Genomic DNA, 16,992 nt, shown 5'->3' with positions numbered 1-16,992 from the left:
AGCATATGTGCATTTTAAAAAATGCAGTACAGGTGCCTAGGGGGCTCAGCTGGTTGAGTGTCAGACTTCTGCTCAGGTTATGATCTCAAGGTTTGTGGGTTCGAGCCCGTGTGAGGCTCTGTGATGACAGCTCAGACCCTGGAGCCTGCTTCGGATTCTGTGTCTCTCCTTCTCTCTGCTCCTCCCTATTCGTGCTCTCTCTCTCAAAAATAAACATTAAAAAATTTTTTTAAAATGCATTAAAGGGGCACCTGGGTGGCTCAGTGGGTTAAGCATCCAACTTCAGCTCAGGTCATGATCTCACGGTTGGTGAGTTCTGCCCACGCTCTGTACTGACTGCTCAGATCCTGGATCCTGCTCTAGATTCTGTATGTGTCTCTCTCTGCCCCTCCTGGGCTCACACACTCTCTGTCTCTCTGTCTCTCTCTCTCTCTGTCAAAAATAAATAAACATTAAAAAAATTGGGGGGGTTGGCCGGCACCTGGGTAGATTAGTCAGTTAGGCCTCCGACTTGCGCTCCATCCTGATCTCATGGTTGGTGAGTTCAATCCCCACATCTGGCTCTGTGCTGACAGCTCAGAGCCTGGAGCCTGCTTCAGATTCTGTCTCCCTCTCTCTCTCTGCCCCTCCCCTGTTCATGCTCTGTCTCTCTCTCTCAAAAATAGATATGAAAAAAAAATTTTTTTAATGTGTTATGTTATCCCCACACCTCCAGCCCTGTAACAATCTTACAGATCTTTTTATTTTTTAATTTTTTAATGTTTTTTAATTTATTTCTGAGAGAGAGAGAGACAGCGTGAGCAGGGGAGGGTCAGAGAGAGAGGGGAGACACAGAATCTGAAGCAGATCTTAGGCCCTGGTGGGAGTTAGGGGTAGGCTGCACCTTTGTAATTCAAACCAGGACACAATGAGCTACGATTTTTCCTCCAGATGCCCAAGCAATCCTCGCTCTCTAACAAATCTGCCCGGTTTTTCTTTCCTCTCTTTTTACGTGGGTTCCTTTCCACCCCCAGATGCCTCTTCCCCCTAGTATCTCTGCTGGAAGTGCCTGGGAGCGGCGCTAGGAAAGGCCGGCCGACCGGCAAGGTTTCCGACGCTGCCGCCCTCCAAGAAGTAGTATTGGTGCGCACCCTGGTGGAAAGTCAAGGAACTGCAGGCGCTTGGTTCCGGCTCCGCCCACCCCCACCCCCTGCCCCGGGCCAAAGCCTTCCAGGTCACCTGCGAGCCTCTGTCCAATGAGCTGAAGCGGAGGCGGTGGCACCCGGGACTAAGCCGGTGATCTCGGAAGGAGAGAGGGTGAGCGGCAAACGGTATTGGGGAGGCGAAAAAGTGTGGACAGAAGAGGGGCGTGGGACTTTTGGAGGGGGGTGGGGTGGCGAGGGAGGTGGTCCCGCGACGGCACTGGGGGGTCGGGCTCCCGGTTGGGCTGGGTCCCAGGAGCTTGCCGTGTACGTCCGCCCGCTGACTCCCGAGCCTGGAGCCTGGGCTGCGCACGCCGCCCGCGAGTGTGCCCAGGAGCCGACGGCAGTGTCTTTCCTGAGTGTCTGTTGAGCTCTGGCCGGGATGGTGGAGAGGCGGCATGAGGGGGACACACACATCTCCACCTCTCCCCAGATGGCCTGGTGGGGCTCTGACACCCCGCGTTCCTGCGATTGCTTTGTTTCGGTGCCGCCGGCCTCGGCCACCCCAGCGGTGATCTTTGCCAAGAATTCTGACCGGCCGCGGGACGAGGTGCAGGAGGTGGTGTTTGTACCAGCAGGCACTCATGCCCCTGGGAGCCGGCTTCAGGTGGGTTAGGCCTTATGGAAGCCTCGGGAGGTGTGGCGAGACCTAGGCATTCTTCTAAGACCTTCCTCCTCTGTTCCTCCCACCTGGCAAGTCCCCGGATGTGGTGGGAAGAGCATGACCTTCCAGCCTACCAACCTGGACTTGGCGTATTATTTAGCTTCTGTCGACCTCAGTTTCCTTTGTAAAATGGGAATGACAGATCCCTTTCTGAATGGACTCCCTTTCTCCTCCCTTACCTGCAGTGCACCTACATTGAGGTGGAACAGGTATCAAAGACTCACGCTGTAATCCTGAGCCGCCCTTCTTGGCTGTGGGGGGCTGAGATGGGCGCCAATGAGCATGGTGTCTGCATTGGCAATGAGGCAGTGTGGACCAAGGAGCCAGTTGGAGAGGGGGAAGCCCTATTGGGCATGGATCTACTCAGGTGCGGACCCTGTCTTGCCTCATGTCTACACACTGGAAGTCTAAGAGCTGAGTACTGACCCAGGCCATCCTCCCCTCCCCGAAGTTAGGTTCACCATGGCCTCCTTTTTGTTCCCCCTTGCCATCACGAAAGAGACTGCCCCTGCTCCCCCTCTCTGGTGGCCCCATCTCCACAGTCTGGTAAGAAGCTTCTGAATGTGGCCACTTCTGGGCCTCTCCTGGCCCAGAAATAGGGCAGTGCTTTCAAATTTCTTTTTTCAATAGAAGTACTCCCCCCCCCCCAAATGAAATCTCATATGGAGTCCCAACTGACAAAACCAGTAAAAGCAGAGAAGCTTTGGTTGAAGAGAGGCTGGGGAACTCGGGCCACTTCCTTCATGGGGCCCTCGGAGAACTTGAAAGACATCCACCTGCCTAACTGTGCTTAATACCACCAACATTGGCAGACTTGTGGGTGTGTGACCTAGGCCTCTCTGGGCGCCTCCTGTCCCCTGGAGCTTCTGTCTGCAGCCTTCTGTCTGACACTTCGTCCCCCCTCCCGTCCCCTGCATTTCTTCATGCCAGGCTGGGTCTAGAACGGAGCAGCTCTGCCCTGGGAGCCTTGCATGTGATCACAGACTTGCTGGAGCGCTACGGGCAAGGGGGAAGCTGCCGGGAGGACCCAGCCCCATTCTGCTACCACAACACTTTCCTGCTGGCTGACCGGACTGAGGCGTGGGTGCTGGAGACGGCAGGGAGGCTGTGGGCTGCACAGAGGATCCAGGGTGAGGGCCCAGTGCCGGGGCTCGCCTCTTTGAGCCGTCCCTGTTTGCCAGCCTCGGGAGGGGTTGGGAAAGCCATGGGTGAAGGGCAGGGCGGATCCAGGTACAAACTTCTTACATGGCAGGCACACCCAAGGAGGTGGGAAACGAACCCACTGGGGAACTTCTCTCCCCTACTTCACCTGCTTAAATCATCTTGTGCTCTAGCCGGCCGCCTCCTCTGGGGAGCCTTCCTGGACTCCCTGGTGGTCAAGCTTCCCCCTTATATGCAAGCAGGTGCGTCTTGGCCACACTTACCACGGTTGCAAGCTCACATTTATTTCTGTGGTCGTTTTGTCTGTTTCTCCCCCTCCACGAGGTCAGGTGTGTTCTCTTCACCATCATCTTCTTGGCACCTGGCAGAGTAGGTGCTTAATGATAAATGAGCTACCCACCTCCCCCTGCTTCTCCGCAGAAGGGGCCCGCAACATCTCCAATCAGCTGAGCATTGGCACAGACATCTCCGCCGAACACGCAGAGCTTCGGACCCATGCCCGGGCCCGGGGCTGGTGGGATGGGCAGAGCATGTTTGACTTCGCTCAGGTCTTCTCCCTGGCCCAGCAGCCGGTGCGCATGGAGGCTGCCAAAGCCCGCTCGCAGGCTGGGCAACAGCTCCTGCAGCAGCAACAAGGTCAGTGACGGCGGTGGGGTGGGTCAGAGTGGGAGGCTCACAGTGGTGCCGGCCTCTGTCCTCTCCCACAGCTTTGATCCAAGGCCAGAGGTTGCCCCTTCTTCCTGGGGTGGGGGTGGGGGGCCCTCAGCCTGTCCTCCTCCGCAGGGGGCATCACGGCAGAGGTGATGATGGGCATCCTCAGGAACAAGGAGAGCGGCATCTGCATGGACTCTGGAGGCTTTCGCACCACGGCCAGCATGGTGTCCATCCTGCCCCGGGATCCCACGCAGCCCTGTGTCCACTTCCTCACCGCCACACCAGACCCATCCAGGTGAGAGGAATGAGGGCGAGGAAGGGGGCGAGGAGAGTGTGCCAGAGGGCAGGGGCGGGGGGTGGGGAGAAGATGGAGGATATGATAGCCTTTGCTCCCTCCATCTCTGTCCCATTAGGTCAGTGTTCAAACCTTTCATCTTTGGGGCGGGGATGGCCCAGGCCCCCCAGGTGCTGTCCCCCACTTTTGGAGCACAGGACCCCGTTCGGGCCCAGCCCCGATTCCAGACTCAGGTGGATCGCCGTCACCCGCTTTACCTCCGGCACCAGGTGGCCCTCGGGCTGATGGAGAACGAGCAGGTAACCGTCAGGGAATAGGGGCTACTCTGGGGCCATGACTCACTTCTCCTGCCCCCGGTTAGGACTCTGGAAATACGAGGGGAGCTGGGAGTGGGAGAGAGACTCGGAGGGGGGCGGGGGGGAGGAGAGGAGTCTCTGCCTTCAAAGCCAGCTGCCGGGGAGAAGGCCGGGGGCCCTGTCCTTTCTCCTGCTTGTGGCAGGCGTCTCCCCCTCAGTCCAGAGGGAGGCCTGTGCCCGGGACTCATCTCCACTTTTGCTGGGCAGGATCGGGGGCAACGGCTCCGGCAGCAGCAGCGGGATCTGGAGCAGGAGGGCCTGGAGGCTGCGCGGCGGCTGCTGGCCGGGGACTGGGCTCCATCCCCGCAGGAGCTGGGCGGCCTCTTCCAGGCCTTTGTGGAGAGGGAGAGCCAGTTGTATGTCTGAGCACCACTGGGACGTGGGGGCACAGCACCCCTGGGGTCGTAGGATCAGCCCAGTCCCTTTGCTCCCCTCAGCTGTGTTTCGGTGGCCAGCTCACCTTAATAAAGTACGTCATTGCCCTGTTTGGTGAACTTGATCCCAGGTCTGGCGGGGGCAGGAGAGCCAAGTGAGGGCAAAGGGCAGCCCTGAGCTGCCTACAGGGCTTCTGCTGGCCTTGCCGGGCAGCACGGTCTTCTCACTTGGGTGACGGGGAGGAGATGGAGAAGGTTGCGGAAGGGGCCCGCGAGGAGAGGTGGCCTCCCCCGTGTGTGAGCGTGTGCGCACAAGAGGGCATGCCTGGCGCACGATGGGGCCACCGTCTGGGAAGGATTAGAACCATGGGGTTTTTGGTCTTTGGCTTGAACCCTGGAAGGGCAGTCCCTAGGAGTGGCAGTGAGATGGCTTCTTCCACAAGGTGATGCCCGCTCAGGCCCCAGGAAGCCGGGTGGGTGCCTGAGGTGTGCCAGCCCTTCGGGTAGTTCCCAGGTCAGACACATGCTCTTTAGAATCAGGTTCTGTGTTTCTGTGACTGTTTCCCGCTTCCTTGACTGCTTGCTACCCCTGAGTGACCTGCAAGACACATTCAGGGCCTGGAGACATTTTATTGGGATGGGCTCCTGCCACAGGAGGGGGGGCCTGAGAAGGAGGGGAGGCCCACTCCATCCCCCGTTCTTGCCCGTTCCTTGTTCCTGTGGTGTTGCCAGTGGAGACGGGAGGGGCTGTACTTCATTTCTTGACTCTTTGGGTGACAGTTTTGGTTGTGCCCAGGGCCCCAGCCAGAGAGGCCTTGGGGGCTGTGGCTGCTTGGACCCCCTTCTTTGCCTGGACAGTGCTTTGCTGGCTGGAAACCAGAGGGCAGGGTTTCTTGGTGGCAGAGGTGGCTTGCGGCAAGGAGGCGGGCTTGGGGGGTGTCTCCTTCCTTTGCCTGGGAGTGACAGAGGGGCTGCTGTCCCTAGCCGGGCCCCCCCAGGGCAGCTCGGGGAGGTCGGTGAGGACAGGCTTTGTCTCCATCCTCAGAAGGTGCTCGGTGAGGGCTTCCTGCTGCCTGCGCTCCATGTGTCTGCTCACCTCCTGCTCCAGCTCCTCGAGGAAACCTGCGAGGGGCCGAGACGGTAGGTGGCAGATGGGAGCCCCAGGCTTGGCAGGATGGCCCCTGGGCCGAGGCAGGAGGTCTCTGGCCAACCCCCTGCCCAAACTCACCCTCTGTCAGCCCTGATGGCTGATACCTGGCCTCGGCTGTCCTTTCCTTCTCTGACCCAGATGCTGAGCTGAGCTTGGGGTTGCTGCCCGCCCTCCCCACCTGAGCCCCCCCACCGCTGCCATCTTAGCTGCCCCAGTGCCCCACAGGGCAGAGGTGAGTCCTAGGGAGGGCGCAAGCCTAGGAAAGCCCGGCCACCTCGCTCCGTGCAGAACGGGCCACTCAGCTCTGGGAACTCCTCATCCTCGTCGCTTGAGTCTTTATCTTCCTCGTCTGAGGCCCAGCGCTCTGACACAGGCTGCTTGTCCAGGTTCAGAAGCAGGGGCAGGGCTTTTGTCACCAGCTCCCTGCGGGGCAGAAAGGGCAGAGGCTACCCAGGAGGGCGGCCCTGGGTGTGGGAGCCTGTGGTGGGGTGTGTGTGCAGGCACCAGCACGGCAACCGCACCCAGCGGGTGGTGTTCACAAGCCGGAAGACGGCCCACGCTCAGCCCCAAAGAGCTGAGGGCAGGCTCCATGTGGACCTCTGGGGGTGGGAGAGAAAAGGCGGCCCACTTGAGCTGGGGTGGGAGACGAGAAGGTGCCCTGGATGGTGACCCCAAGTTTGCAGGCTGAGAGGGAGTCCATGTGGGGTGAATAATAGGAGCTCAGCCATCACCCCGTTTCTTCCCATCCTCAATGCCTCCTCACCTGTACCCATCCTGGTTGGTGCAGCTGTTTCCAGTCAGGTTGAGGATGAGAAGGCTCTGGGGGAATTCATCTGCACACACCAGGGAGAGGGCAATGAGGGTCCCATACCCACCACCTTCTGGCCCAAAGCCACTGCCTGTTTTCACCATCTCCCCGGAGGCCCAGAAGCTCTGCCGCCAATACAAGCATAGGGAGATGGGGGCGGGGGGGAGGGCTGGGGCAAGAGCATTCCTACCCAGCTTCAGTGTTCCTATCAGGTTCTCAGAAAGGTCCAGAAACTGGAGATGTGGGAGATCACGGAGGTTTTCCACCTGCCTGATTTGGTTTCCTGCCAGAGACAGGAAGCTGCAGGGGAAGGGGAGAGGGTGCAGAGACAGAGCTGAGTCACAGAAGCACCAGAGGGAGGGAGGAGAGCACCAGGCACCCGGGGCCCCTGGCCGAGCAGCCACAGGGTGAATGGGGACACATGGCCTGGGGTGAGAGAAGCAGAGCGAGGCTTGCTGGGTCCTGAGCTGACCAGACATTAGGCTTGGAGAGTTCTGAACCAGTCACTTCTCTGGGGTGTTCGCAGGTTTCCCTTCCCCCGGGGCCTGAGCCCCAACACCACATACCGCAAGGAGGGGATGCAGGCCAGGTTCTCAATTCGCTGGATCTTATTCTGCAGAAAGCAAATGAGTTGGGGAAACTAAGCAGACTGTGTCTCCTCTTGCGGCTGAAGAGCTGGCACTTTGGGAATGTTCACCCCACTCCCAAAACTCATTGTCACTGCCTTGAGACGATGTGCTTTTTCTGGGTGGATGGTTAGGGGTGTAAACGTGGGGGCTAGATAAACTTCATTAAAGTATACCCTGCTCACCCCACAACCATAAAGTGACCTGGAAATCAAGAAGGAAGCCAAGGGGCCATGGGGAAATAGGAAAGGCCTTGGTGGTGGCTTATATACACTGAGGGAACAATGAATGTATATTACTTTGATTTGTAAATTTCTGTGAAGAAAGGGTAAGGGCACTGGATATGTTCAACCCAGAGGAGTTGTATATATATGTAACCAGCCACCCACCACCCACCACCACCACCAAACAGCTTTCAAGGTTCTAAAGGATGCAGAGGAATCTTATGGTTTCCTCTTTCACTTCTTCAAAACAGGAAATGGGCTTGAGCTATAGAACGTGAGAGATTTAGGGTAGACACCAAAAAGAACGTCTAAACCAAGGGAAGTGTCTGACCAAAAAAACCAGTGCTTCAAGGGCACGCTCAGGATCTCTTTTGGGAGGATTTGTCTTTCAAGAGAATTCTGGTTCATCTGGGAACATTTTCTTTTCTTTTTTTTTGAAGATTTTATTTTTAAGTAACCTCTACAATCAACGTGGGGTTTGAACTTACAACCCCGAGATCAAGAGTCATATGCTCCACTGGCTGAGCCAGCCAGGTGCCCCATCTGGGACCAGTTTCAGTGAAGGTCTGCCTACCTGAACACCAGGGAATGGGCAGGATGACCTGACTGGTTGCTTTCACATTGAACAGACTTGGTCCACAGAGGGCAAGGGGTGGGGGGGGGGGGGGAGGAAGAGCAAAAGGCAAGAAGGTACCGCTTGCAGATAGAGGCTGTGAAGGTTCTGGAGGCCCTCGAGGTTCCTGATAGCAGTAATCCCCTCCCGGTCCAGGCGGACAGTCTGCAGTTCAGCAAGAGTGTGAAACCTGGGAGAATGGTCAGCAGGTGGTGTAAAAGACCCCACTTCCGTGGTCTCTTAGCAGGGAAGATGGGAGGGCGTAGGAGAGGGGTTTCAGGCTAAGTGGCTTTGCTGAGATGTCAGGAACAATTTCTTGACTCATGAGGCAGTGTCCAGATCATGAACCTGGAGACCTGGATCTCCAACAGTAGTGCTGGGAAGGATCAGAGGGTAAGAGGAGTAGGGCCCGTGGATTGGGAAATGGGCGATAGCTTATGATTCCCGGAGAGACTCAGAGGCAAGGGAAGCCTTCCCTGGGCCAGCTCGGATGGTGGAAGCAAGCGCTGGGACAGGGATGAGACCATCACTGCAGGAGGATCCCTCCTCACTTCCCTTTTGAGTGGTCCATGGAAGGAAAATCACTGATCCATCCACTCATTCATTAATTCCACAACATTTACTGAGCGCCCCCTAGAGACATATGAGAGTCCCTTCTCATTACTATTAGGGAAGCCGACCAAACATCTATGACAAGTGAATGACAGACACACGAAGGGACTAAGGGAGTACATGGACTGTGCACTGAGTCCTGAATAGGGGAGCAGGGAATGCTTCCTGGAAGAGGTGATATACAAGTAAGAGTTAGCCAGGAAGGTGAGAGGGGGCTGAGGAGAAGGCATTTCAAGCAGAAGGAACACTATGTGTGGATCCAGGCCTTTTCCAACTTTAATGTGCCCTTGAATCCCTTGGGGGGTCCCAGATTCCGATTCAGTACGTCTGAGGTGGGCCTGAGAGTCTTCATTATTAACAAGCTCCCCAGGTGCGGCTGCTTAGTGCCAATCTGAGAAGAAAGGTGCTAAGGTGTGAGAACATAGGGTCTTAGAGGAATTGTGGAGAATGAAGAAGGCAGCAGCGGTTAACTCGTGCTGAAGTATTTGGATTTTATTCTGGGCGAACTAGGGAGCCAAGGAAGGTTCTACCAGGGAGTGCCTGATCAGATTTGTCATTCAAAAGGATCACTTTGGCAACCATATGGGGACCCTGGACTGGGGGCAGGGAAACTAATTAGGAATTTGTTGAGAGGTGATGGCTTACTTAAGAGCGTTATTCAAGGCAGTTGAGGGGGCATGGTAAAAAAGAAATAGAATACTGTTTAAGGAGGCAAAGTCGATTGGACGTTACCACTGACTGGATGCGTGGAGTATGTAAAGAGAGGGGCAAAGATGAGCTGGCAAACCAGTACAGCTCAGGGGACTGGTCATTCTGTGTGTTTCTATCGTCCGGCACCCCTCTCCTCCCGCGGGCACTCACATCTTCTCTGACAGATCCTCATCCTCAGGGAAGGCCAAGTTCCTCTTAGTGATAAGAGTTTCAGTAATGCACACGCCTCCTTCTTCTGGACTCTGGGCAAGATTAGCTGTGAAAAGATGAAAACGGTTCCCTTATTCTTGGAAGCCTGACCCTACTGTTATCCAACGGTTCTACCCACCGCTCCATTCCCTACTCACCTCCGGCCATGATCTAAAGGCTACTGGCCTGGCGCGGGACTAAAACGAAAGGAAGCAGAGCAATTTAGTCCCCGGGATGGCGGAACCGCGGATGGTATAAGAGAGAATTTCAGAGACTTGAGGGACAAGGGAAAGTGTCGATTCAGAGCAAATTAATGAGGCGGGGTAGAAGACTAAAGTAAATCGAGGCGAGGGGTCTGGGTTTGAGGGGTGCAGAGGGACTTCGCTAGTCCCCAGCGGAGGGTTTGGGGCAGAGAGTGGTGGGTGAGGATCCTGAGAAAAGAGCTTTGAGGGAGTCGAGGCGTTGTTGCTAGGAGACTGGACGCCAGGCGGGGCGTCAGGGAGGGCGGGCTAGAAGGGCTCGGGCTCAGCGCGCATGCGGATTACTGCCCCACCCGGCGGATCCGGCGGCGGCTTCCGGCTCCTGGACGTCCCACAATCCTTAGCTCCTTCGGTCTCTCCCAGCTCCAGGCTGTTCTTCCGGTGGAGATGGCTGCGGCCCTGGCTGGGAGGTTGCGAGGGGGTCTCCTGCCCCAGGCGGGTAAGGAGCGGCCTAGGCCCTCACGGCGCGTACCGGCCGGTGCTCTCTGGTTCTTGTCTCCCCTCCTCCACTACTGACCCCCTCCTGTAATCTCTTACTCCAGACAGCTCTCGATGACCCCAGACACCAGCCGGATCGCTGGCCTCTTTCCTCCAGCTAATTCCCTGTAACTCCGGATACTAGTAATAACAGCAGCGCAGCAAAAACGTCAACGACAACTACTGTATTTCTTCCCTATGCCCGAGTACCCTTCCCCGTCTCTGGGTTTCTTATACTCTACCACCTGGCTCTTGCTCGCCCCCTTTGCTTGAACCACTGCCCGCCCCGATCTTGGCGCTATGCCACCTTTATACCGTCTCAGCTTAAATGTTATTTCCTCAGGCCTGCCCTGGCCACCTTCTGCGAAGCAGGTTTACCCTGTTAAATTTGTATTTTGCACCCAGTGTATTGACCCCCTTTACCCATCACAGTCTGTGATTTTGCATTTGCTTATGTGTTTGTCTCCAGTGTTAGACTTCAAACTTGCTAAGGACAGAACCATGTTCACTCACCATAGCCAGCAGGTGGCTTGGTGCTGGCATTAGTGGGCATGAAATAGCTGTTTGTTTAATGAATGGTTTTGAGCACGTGATAAAGCCAGGCACAGTGATAGATGATTTACGTGTATTATCTCATTTAAATCTTAAAACTTGTCATGAAGAAGTCATTATCTTGCCCTGTTTACAGGTGAAGAAATTCAAGTTTAGACCAGTTGAGTGACTGGTCAAGGTCACAGCTAGTAAGTGGCAGAAGAGAGATTAAAATCTAGTTCCATCTGATCCAAAGCCTGTGTTGTTAGGTTTTGTGGCTGCTGGCAATAAAACCATTCACCCCAGCAAACCTGCCTGCTCTCTTTTGAGCCACCGTCTAGCTGAACTTTTTTCCCTGAGATTCCAGCTGAAAGTGGGAGGCTCTAGCCTGGGTTCTTTTGTCCAAGATGAAGGGGTCACTTAGGCCTAGGACTTTCAAGTGGCTCCCTTGTCTTCTGAGGGGTACTCTTCACCCATGGCTGCAAACAAGAGCAGAGGGAAGGGAGGCCTGTTTGGGGCAGCTATGGGCGCCGTATAACTTCTTTTCCCTCTTGTTTCAAATCACGGGAGAAGGCCTCAGAGCAGTGCTTCCAGCAGTGGTTTTCTGACTCCAGCCTGCATCTGTAACACATGGAGGTCTTTTTAGAACACTATTTGCTGGGTCCCCCTCCAGAGCTCCTGATTCAGCAGGTCTAGGACAGGCTTTGAGAACCACTGGCTTAGACCGGGGGTTCGCATATTGTGGCAGGACCAGTCACCATATTTTATAAATAAACTTTTATTGGAATACAGCCACATCTGTTTGTTTCATATCATCTATGGTTGCTTTCAGAATCCAGTGGGATGACTGTATGGTTCTCAAACTTAAAATCTTTACTATTTGGCCATTTCAGAAAAAAAACTGCTCAACCCTCACCCTCCCCCCCTTTTTTTTCAGTGTGTTGAAGATACTTTTCCTTTGTTCTCATCCCTTTCCCCATTTTTGGTACATAAAGAAGAGCTGGAGAAATGGGAGCCTCCGAGGATCAAGCAGCTGACTTAAGGTCGCGCGCCCATTAAAGAGAAGTTTGGGGAGTTTAGGATTCCTAGCAGATGATTCCTTGGTCCACTCTGGCGTTGAGTCTAGCTCTGCGAGCTGCGGTTGGCTTGCCCGGAGGTGGGCTTTTCCTCCATCGGAGGCCGACTAAGGACTCCCAGAGGCTGCACATCACAGCGTTGCCATTTCCCCTCCCAGGCCGGCTGCCCACCCGCCAGACTGTCCGCTGTGGCTCCAAGGCTGTTACCCGCCACCGTCGCGTGATGCACTTTGAACGGCAGAAGCTGATGGCCGTGACTGAGTATATCCCCCCCAAGCCCGCTATCAACCCACAATGCCTACCATGCCCTCCCAGCCCCCCACAGGAGGTAAGGAGGAGACTGTCCTTGGTGCCGGGATGCTGGCCATAATGAAGTGGACGCAGTCCTCCACGTCATTACTTCCCCTCTTTGACCCTGTGATCCAGATGCTTTAAAATGAATTGTACTTGGTTCTATTTGGCATTTGGGGCTCTGTGGATTGGACAGGCCCCCTGGATTCCCTTCATTTTTTATTTTTTAATGTTTTACTTCTTTCTTTTTTTTCTTTTTCTAGGAGAGAGAGAGAGACAGCGTGAGCAGGGGAGGGTCAGAGAGAGAGGGAGTTACAGACTCTGAAACAGGCTCCAGGCTCTGAGCTGGCAGTCAGCACAGAGCCCGACGCGGGGCCCGAACCCACAAACCGCGAGATCATGACGTAAGCGAAAGTCGGACGCTTAACCAACTAAGCCACCCAGGCGCCCCAATGTTTTACTTATTTCTGAGAGAGAGAGAGAGAGAGAGAGACAGCGTGAGCAGGGGAGGGACAGAGAGAAAGGGAGACACAGAATCCGAAGCAGGCTCCAGGCTCTGAGCTAGCCGTCAGCACAGAGCCCGATGTGGGGCTCGAACCCACGAACTGCGAGATCATGACCTGAGCCGGAGTCGGACGCTTAACCGACTGAGCCACCCAGATGCCCATATCTCCTATCTTGAAAGGGCACCTGGGTGGTTTAGTCGGTTAAATGCCTGACTTCAGCTCGAGTCATGGTCTCACAGTTGGTGCATTGGAGCCCCACATCAGGCTCTGTGCTGACAGCTCAGCGCCTGGAGCCTGCTTCGGATTCTGTGACTCCCTCGCTCTCTGCCCCTCCCCTTCTCATGCTCTGTCTCTTTCTCACAAAAATAAACATTTTTTAAAAATTAAAAAAAGGGCTTGAAGTTTCCATGTTTTCCTAGAGAAATGATAAGAGTTTTTTCATCCTTAAAAAGAACAGAAAGGGCAGTGGAGAATTTATAACTTTATGCTCATTGTCAGATCCATAAGCTGTCAATGCTTAGAAACATGGTCTTCAGAAAATGAAGCCTGGGGGCACCTGGGCGTCCGACTTCGGCTCAGGTCATGATCTCATGGTTTGTGGGTTCGAGCCCCGTGTCGGGGTCTGTGCTGACAGCTCAGAGCCTGGAGCCTATTTTCAGATTATATGTCTCCCTCTCTCTCTGACCCTCCCCTGCTCATGCTGTTTCTCTTTCTCAGAAATAAATAAAAACATTAAAAAGTAAAAATTAAAAAGAAAAGAAAATGAAGCCTTGTCCTATGACAATGCCTCAGTTCTGAATCAACACTAACCCAAAATTATCTTGTCTTTATAATTGGTAAAGTCACTCAACATGAGTACAGTGTCTGAGGCATAAGTCATTTTGACCAGGTTATTGTCCGGTGTTGAGTGGGTCAGATTGGTGGCCAGTTTAAGGGGATGAGCGTTCCCAGGGTTAAAAACCCTGCTGTAAAGACCACTGTTACCTAATAAAGACAAAATGTAGGGTGGGAGACGGAACCTCTTGGGAGGCAGGGCCCCGACCCTCCTGCTCGTACACTGATCTTTCCCTTGTTTGGCCATCGCTGGGAGCCCCAGCCCCCGTTCCTGGGGGGGAAAGGGCACAAGGAGAGAAGGGCATCTTATGTCCCCGTGGTCTTCCCTTCCTGACTTCAGGAGACAGGCCTCATCCGGCTCCTCCGTCGGGAGATAGATGCAGTTTTCCGAGACAACCGAATGATCGCGGTCTGCCAGAACGTGGCTCTGAGCGCGGAGGACAAGCTTCTCATGCGGCACCAGCTGCGGAAACACAAGATCTTGATGAAGATCTTCCCCAACCAGGTAGGGAGTGGCCCTCTGGTGCAGGTGCCTGCATTCCCCCGCGCCCTCCAGCCAGACCCCGGTGTCCCTCCCCACCCCACAAGCCAGCCTCCTCCAGTCCGGTGCCTTAACTGCAGCCAGGGGCCGAGGAGACCGTCGGCTCGCACCCTGGGTGTGACCTGGCCTGTGTTCAGGGTGGGCAGCCCCTTTCCTCCCATGGGTCCCCAGGAAGCCGTCTTTCCTGCCGTTCCAGGTTCTGAAGCCCTTCCTAGCAGATTCCAAGTATCAAAACCTGCTGCCCCTCTTCGTGGGGCACAACATGCTGCTGGTCAGTGAGGAGCCCAAAGTCAAGGAGATGGTGCGCGTCTTGAAGGGGTTGCCCTTCCTGCCCCTGCTAGGTGAGCACGCACCCTTGCGGCTTGAGGACGGGGGCGGAGGGCGGTGGGGGCCACAGCAGCCTGGGGCCATCTGCTAAGTACACGCGGGTAAAGCTGCGGCCATCTTTGGCGGGGACATCCTCTCACAGATGGGGCCTGAGTCAGTAGCGCCATTTGTTGAGGGCCACTTGTGTCAGCGGAGAAGCCGTGTTGGCTCACTACCCTGCGTCGTTTCTGCACTGGGTAGAAGAAGGGGGAAGAAGAGGGCCCTGCAGGGAGAGGGAGTTCAGACACCTTGAGGCTGGCAGTGGAGTAGGGGTGCTGGAAGCTACACAGACGAAGATACTCAGACAGCCCAGGTCCAGGGCACTGAGGGACAGTGAGCCATGTTTCCCAGACCCATCGCCCCCGCCACCCGAAGGTAAGACCCTCAGAGATGATTCTCCTAGAGAAGACTGTTTTGTTTTTTTTTTTTTAATGTTTTATTTATTTCTAGGAGAGAGAGAGAGAGACAGCGTGAGCAGGGGAGGGTCAGAGAGAGAGGGAGTCGCGGACTCCGAAACAGGCTCCAGGCTCCGAGCTGGCAGTCAGCACAGAGCCCGACGCGGGGCTCGAACCCACAAACCGCGAGATCATGACCTAAGCGAAAGTCGGACGCTTAACTGACTAAGCCACCCAGGCGCCCCTGAGAAGACTGTTTTTTTAGGTCTCTGTGGGTCCCTGCCACCATACACACATGCTCCGCGGTTCTTTTAAGAATGTTTAGGAAACAGTGACTTAGTGGGGGCTGGGCCAGGTGGAGGTCTTATGTAAGGGTTTTCTAGGCAAGATTTAGGAAAGAAGGGAGGGGATCAGTCCCAAGCAGAGTCGGGGTTGGGTGGGCCCGGGGTGGGAACCAGATCTGGGGGAAGGCTGCGGGGTGAGGAAGGGCGACAGAGCGTGCGTTGGAGCATCAGGCCGGAGCGTTGTTTGCAGGGGAAGGAGGCGTGTGTGGGGCGCCCGGCTGACCCTGTGCTCTTCCAGGTGGCTGCATCGATGACACCATCCTCAGCAGGCAGGGCTTCCTCAACTACGCCAAGCTTCCCAGCCTGGCCCTGGTGCAGGGGGAGCTGGTAGGAGGGCTCAGCCTCCTCTCGGCCCAGACCCGCTTCCTGCTGCAGCACCAGCCCCTCCAGCTGACGGCCCTGTTGGAGCAGTACCTCAGGCAGCAGCACGGAAGGGACGCCGCCGTGCCAGCCGGCGGGCAGCCTGGCTCTGCTGACCCCGCTCCGGACTCGTAGCCGGCCTGTTGCACTCAGCCTGCCCGCAAGCGCACTGTACCCCTGCCGGCCGTGCCATCCTCCATCAGAGACGTGGAAGAACTTGGGGTGGGGGGTGGCGTGCGTTACCCGACTGCACTGGCCACGACCTCCTCGGAAACGGAGCCACTCAGAGATGGGGAGCCTCTCCGGTACCCCATTTCCCAGTGGAGGCTCTTAATCACTGTCTTGTCCCAGTTTTCCCCATCCTGGGGCCTCGTGGAGGCAGTCTTCCAGCTCTCCACGTCCCAGGCAGAGAAGCCGAACAGATGAGGTTGTGCCCTCTGCCTCTGTGTCCACTGCCCCTCGCTGCACGTGTCCCAGCCTATCCCCTCGTGGGTCCAACGTGCTGGAACAGCTCACCTGGGTAATGGCATCTCTGGAGAGCCTGTTGTGCCAGGCCCCGTGCCCACCACTCTACACGGCGTTCCCTGTTTCACAGAGAAGAAAACGACAGGGCGGAGAAGTTTAATAGCCGGCCCAAGGTCGTGCAGCTCATAAAAGGCAGAACAGGGACTTGAATCAGGCTGTCTCTGCTCTGAAGATCCGTGTCCTGGGTTTCTGCCCTAGAGCTTCCTCATTAGGGTCCCTGAGTGTCAGTTCTCCGCCCTGGGGGTGTGCCGTGTTCTGGAAAGGTTGGGAGCACTGCTTTGTGATAAAATGAAATGCATTCATTTTACTTACTCTGTTTTGCTGTTTGCCAGCTTATCATCCCTGTCGACTAATTCTCAGCCCCTCCCTCACTTCCCCTCCCCTCCTTTCCATGTCTCTTCCCTCCCTGGGCCAATCCCACAAATGGCATCTCTTACATGCTTGTCCTTTTGAAGGCGGCCGCCTGCTTTGCCCAGTAGCTAACACATCCCGAGTGGTTCCGAGCGGAAGAGCTGGGGCAAACCAGAATTCTGTGTTAATGAAGGGGTCTGGAGGCTCTCAGCAGGGAGGCCTCCTCCAAATCTTGGAGAACCAGAAGTTCCTAATGAAGGAGAGAGAACGTTTAACTAGAAGCCTGCCCTTGTCCTTAGTTGATGCAGGCAAGGTAGCTGTCAAGCTTTACTCCCAGACTTGGGGCAATGCCACAGCTTCCTCAGTCCTGGACAGGCACCATGCTGGCAGTCACGATTTGCAGCAGCCTTTCTGTGGCCTGGTCCAAGACCAGTTTCCCACAGTGCCCAGCTCTGTGCTGTATGCCCCAGCGATGCCTGATCAATACGAAGTGAATGAAAAGGCCCTTAAGGCTCCT

At 55.7% G+C, this 16,992-nt stretch overlaps 3 protein-coding genes across 8 annotated transcripts; 2 read left to right on the top strand and 1 right to left on the bottom strand.

The window, feature by feature from the left end:
- The first annotated feature begins 1,246 nt into the window (after window positions 1–1,246).
- SCRN2 (secernin 2) lies at window positions 1,247–5,268 on the top strand. Of its 6 annotated transcripts, none has more exons than XM_039227751.1 (8): window positions 1,247–1,296; window positions 1,615–1,788; window positions 2,031–2,212; window positions 2,776–2,975; window positions 3,427–3,642; window positions 3,827–3,955; window positions 4,117–4,254; window positions 4,519–5,268. In XM_039227751.1, the coding sequence occupies exons 2-8, from the start codon at window positions 1,615–1,617 to the stop codon at window positions 4,842–4,844; spliced, it is 1,365 nt and encodes a 454-aa protein (XP_039083682.1). In that variant the 5' UTR covers window positions 1,247–1,296; the 3' UTR covers window positions 4,845–5,268. The 6 variants fall into 6 exon arrangements, with proteins under 6 accessions (XP_039083682.1, XP_039083684.1, XP_039083685.1 ...); XM_039227753.1 differs by having other exon boundaries at window positions 3,790–3,955; window positions 4,074–4,254; window positions 4,519–4,771; XM_039227754.1 differs by having other exon boundaries at window positions 4,074–4,254; window positions 4,519–4,608.
- A 27-nt stretch (window positions 5,269–5,295) lies between these two features.
- LRRC46 (leucine rich repeat containing 46) lies at window positions 5,296–10,125 on the bottom strand. The gene is made up of 8 exons (XM_039227757.1): window positions 9,777–10,125; window positions 9,580–9,685; window positions 8,188–8,296; window positions 7,210–7,256; window positions 6,834–6,943; window positions 6,599–6,668; window positions 6,110–6,258; window positions 5,296–5,807 (listed from the first exon to the last, which is right to left on the bottom strand). The coding sequence occupies exons 1-8, from the start codon at window positions 9,784–9,786 to the stop codon at window positions 5,440–5,442; spliced, it is 969 nt and encodes a 322-aa protein (XP_039083688.1). The 5' UTR covers window positions 9,787–10,125; the 3' UTR covers window positions 5,296–5,439.
- Window positions 10,126–10,214: 89 nt separating this feature from the next.
- On the top strand, window positions 10,215–16,435 carry MRPL10 (mitochondrial ribosomal protein L10). Its single transcript, XM_039227758.1, has 5 exons — window positions 10,215–10,317; window positions 12,121–12,290; window positions 13,934–14,098; window positions 14,331–14,475; window positions 15,478–16,435. The coding sequence occupies exons 1-5, from the start codon at window positions 10,266–10,268 to the stop codon at window positions 15,732–15,734; spliced, it is 789 nt and encodes a 262-aa protein (XP_039083689.1). The 5' UTR covers window positions 10,215–10,265; the 3' UTR covers window positions 15,735–16,435.
- Window positions 16,436–16,992: the final 557 nt, after the last annotated feature.

Source organism: Hyaena hyaena, unplaced genomic scaffold (genome assembly GCF_003009895.1).
Source record: "Hyaena hyaena isolate Hyena2069 unplaced genomic scaffold, ASM300989v1 scaffold_29, whole genome shotgun sequence".
Classification (NCBI taxonomy): domain Eukaryota; kingdom Metazoa; phylum Chordata; class Mammalia; order Carnivora; family Hyaenidae; genus Hyaena; species Hyaena hyaena.
Note: the sequence above shows the minus strand (reverse complement) of the source record. Positions and strands in the feature narration are given on the sequence as shown.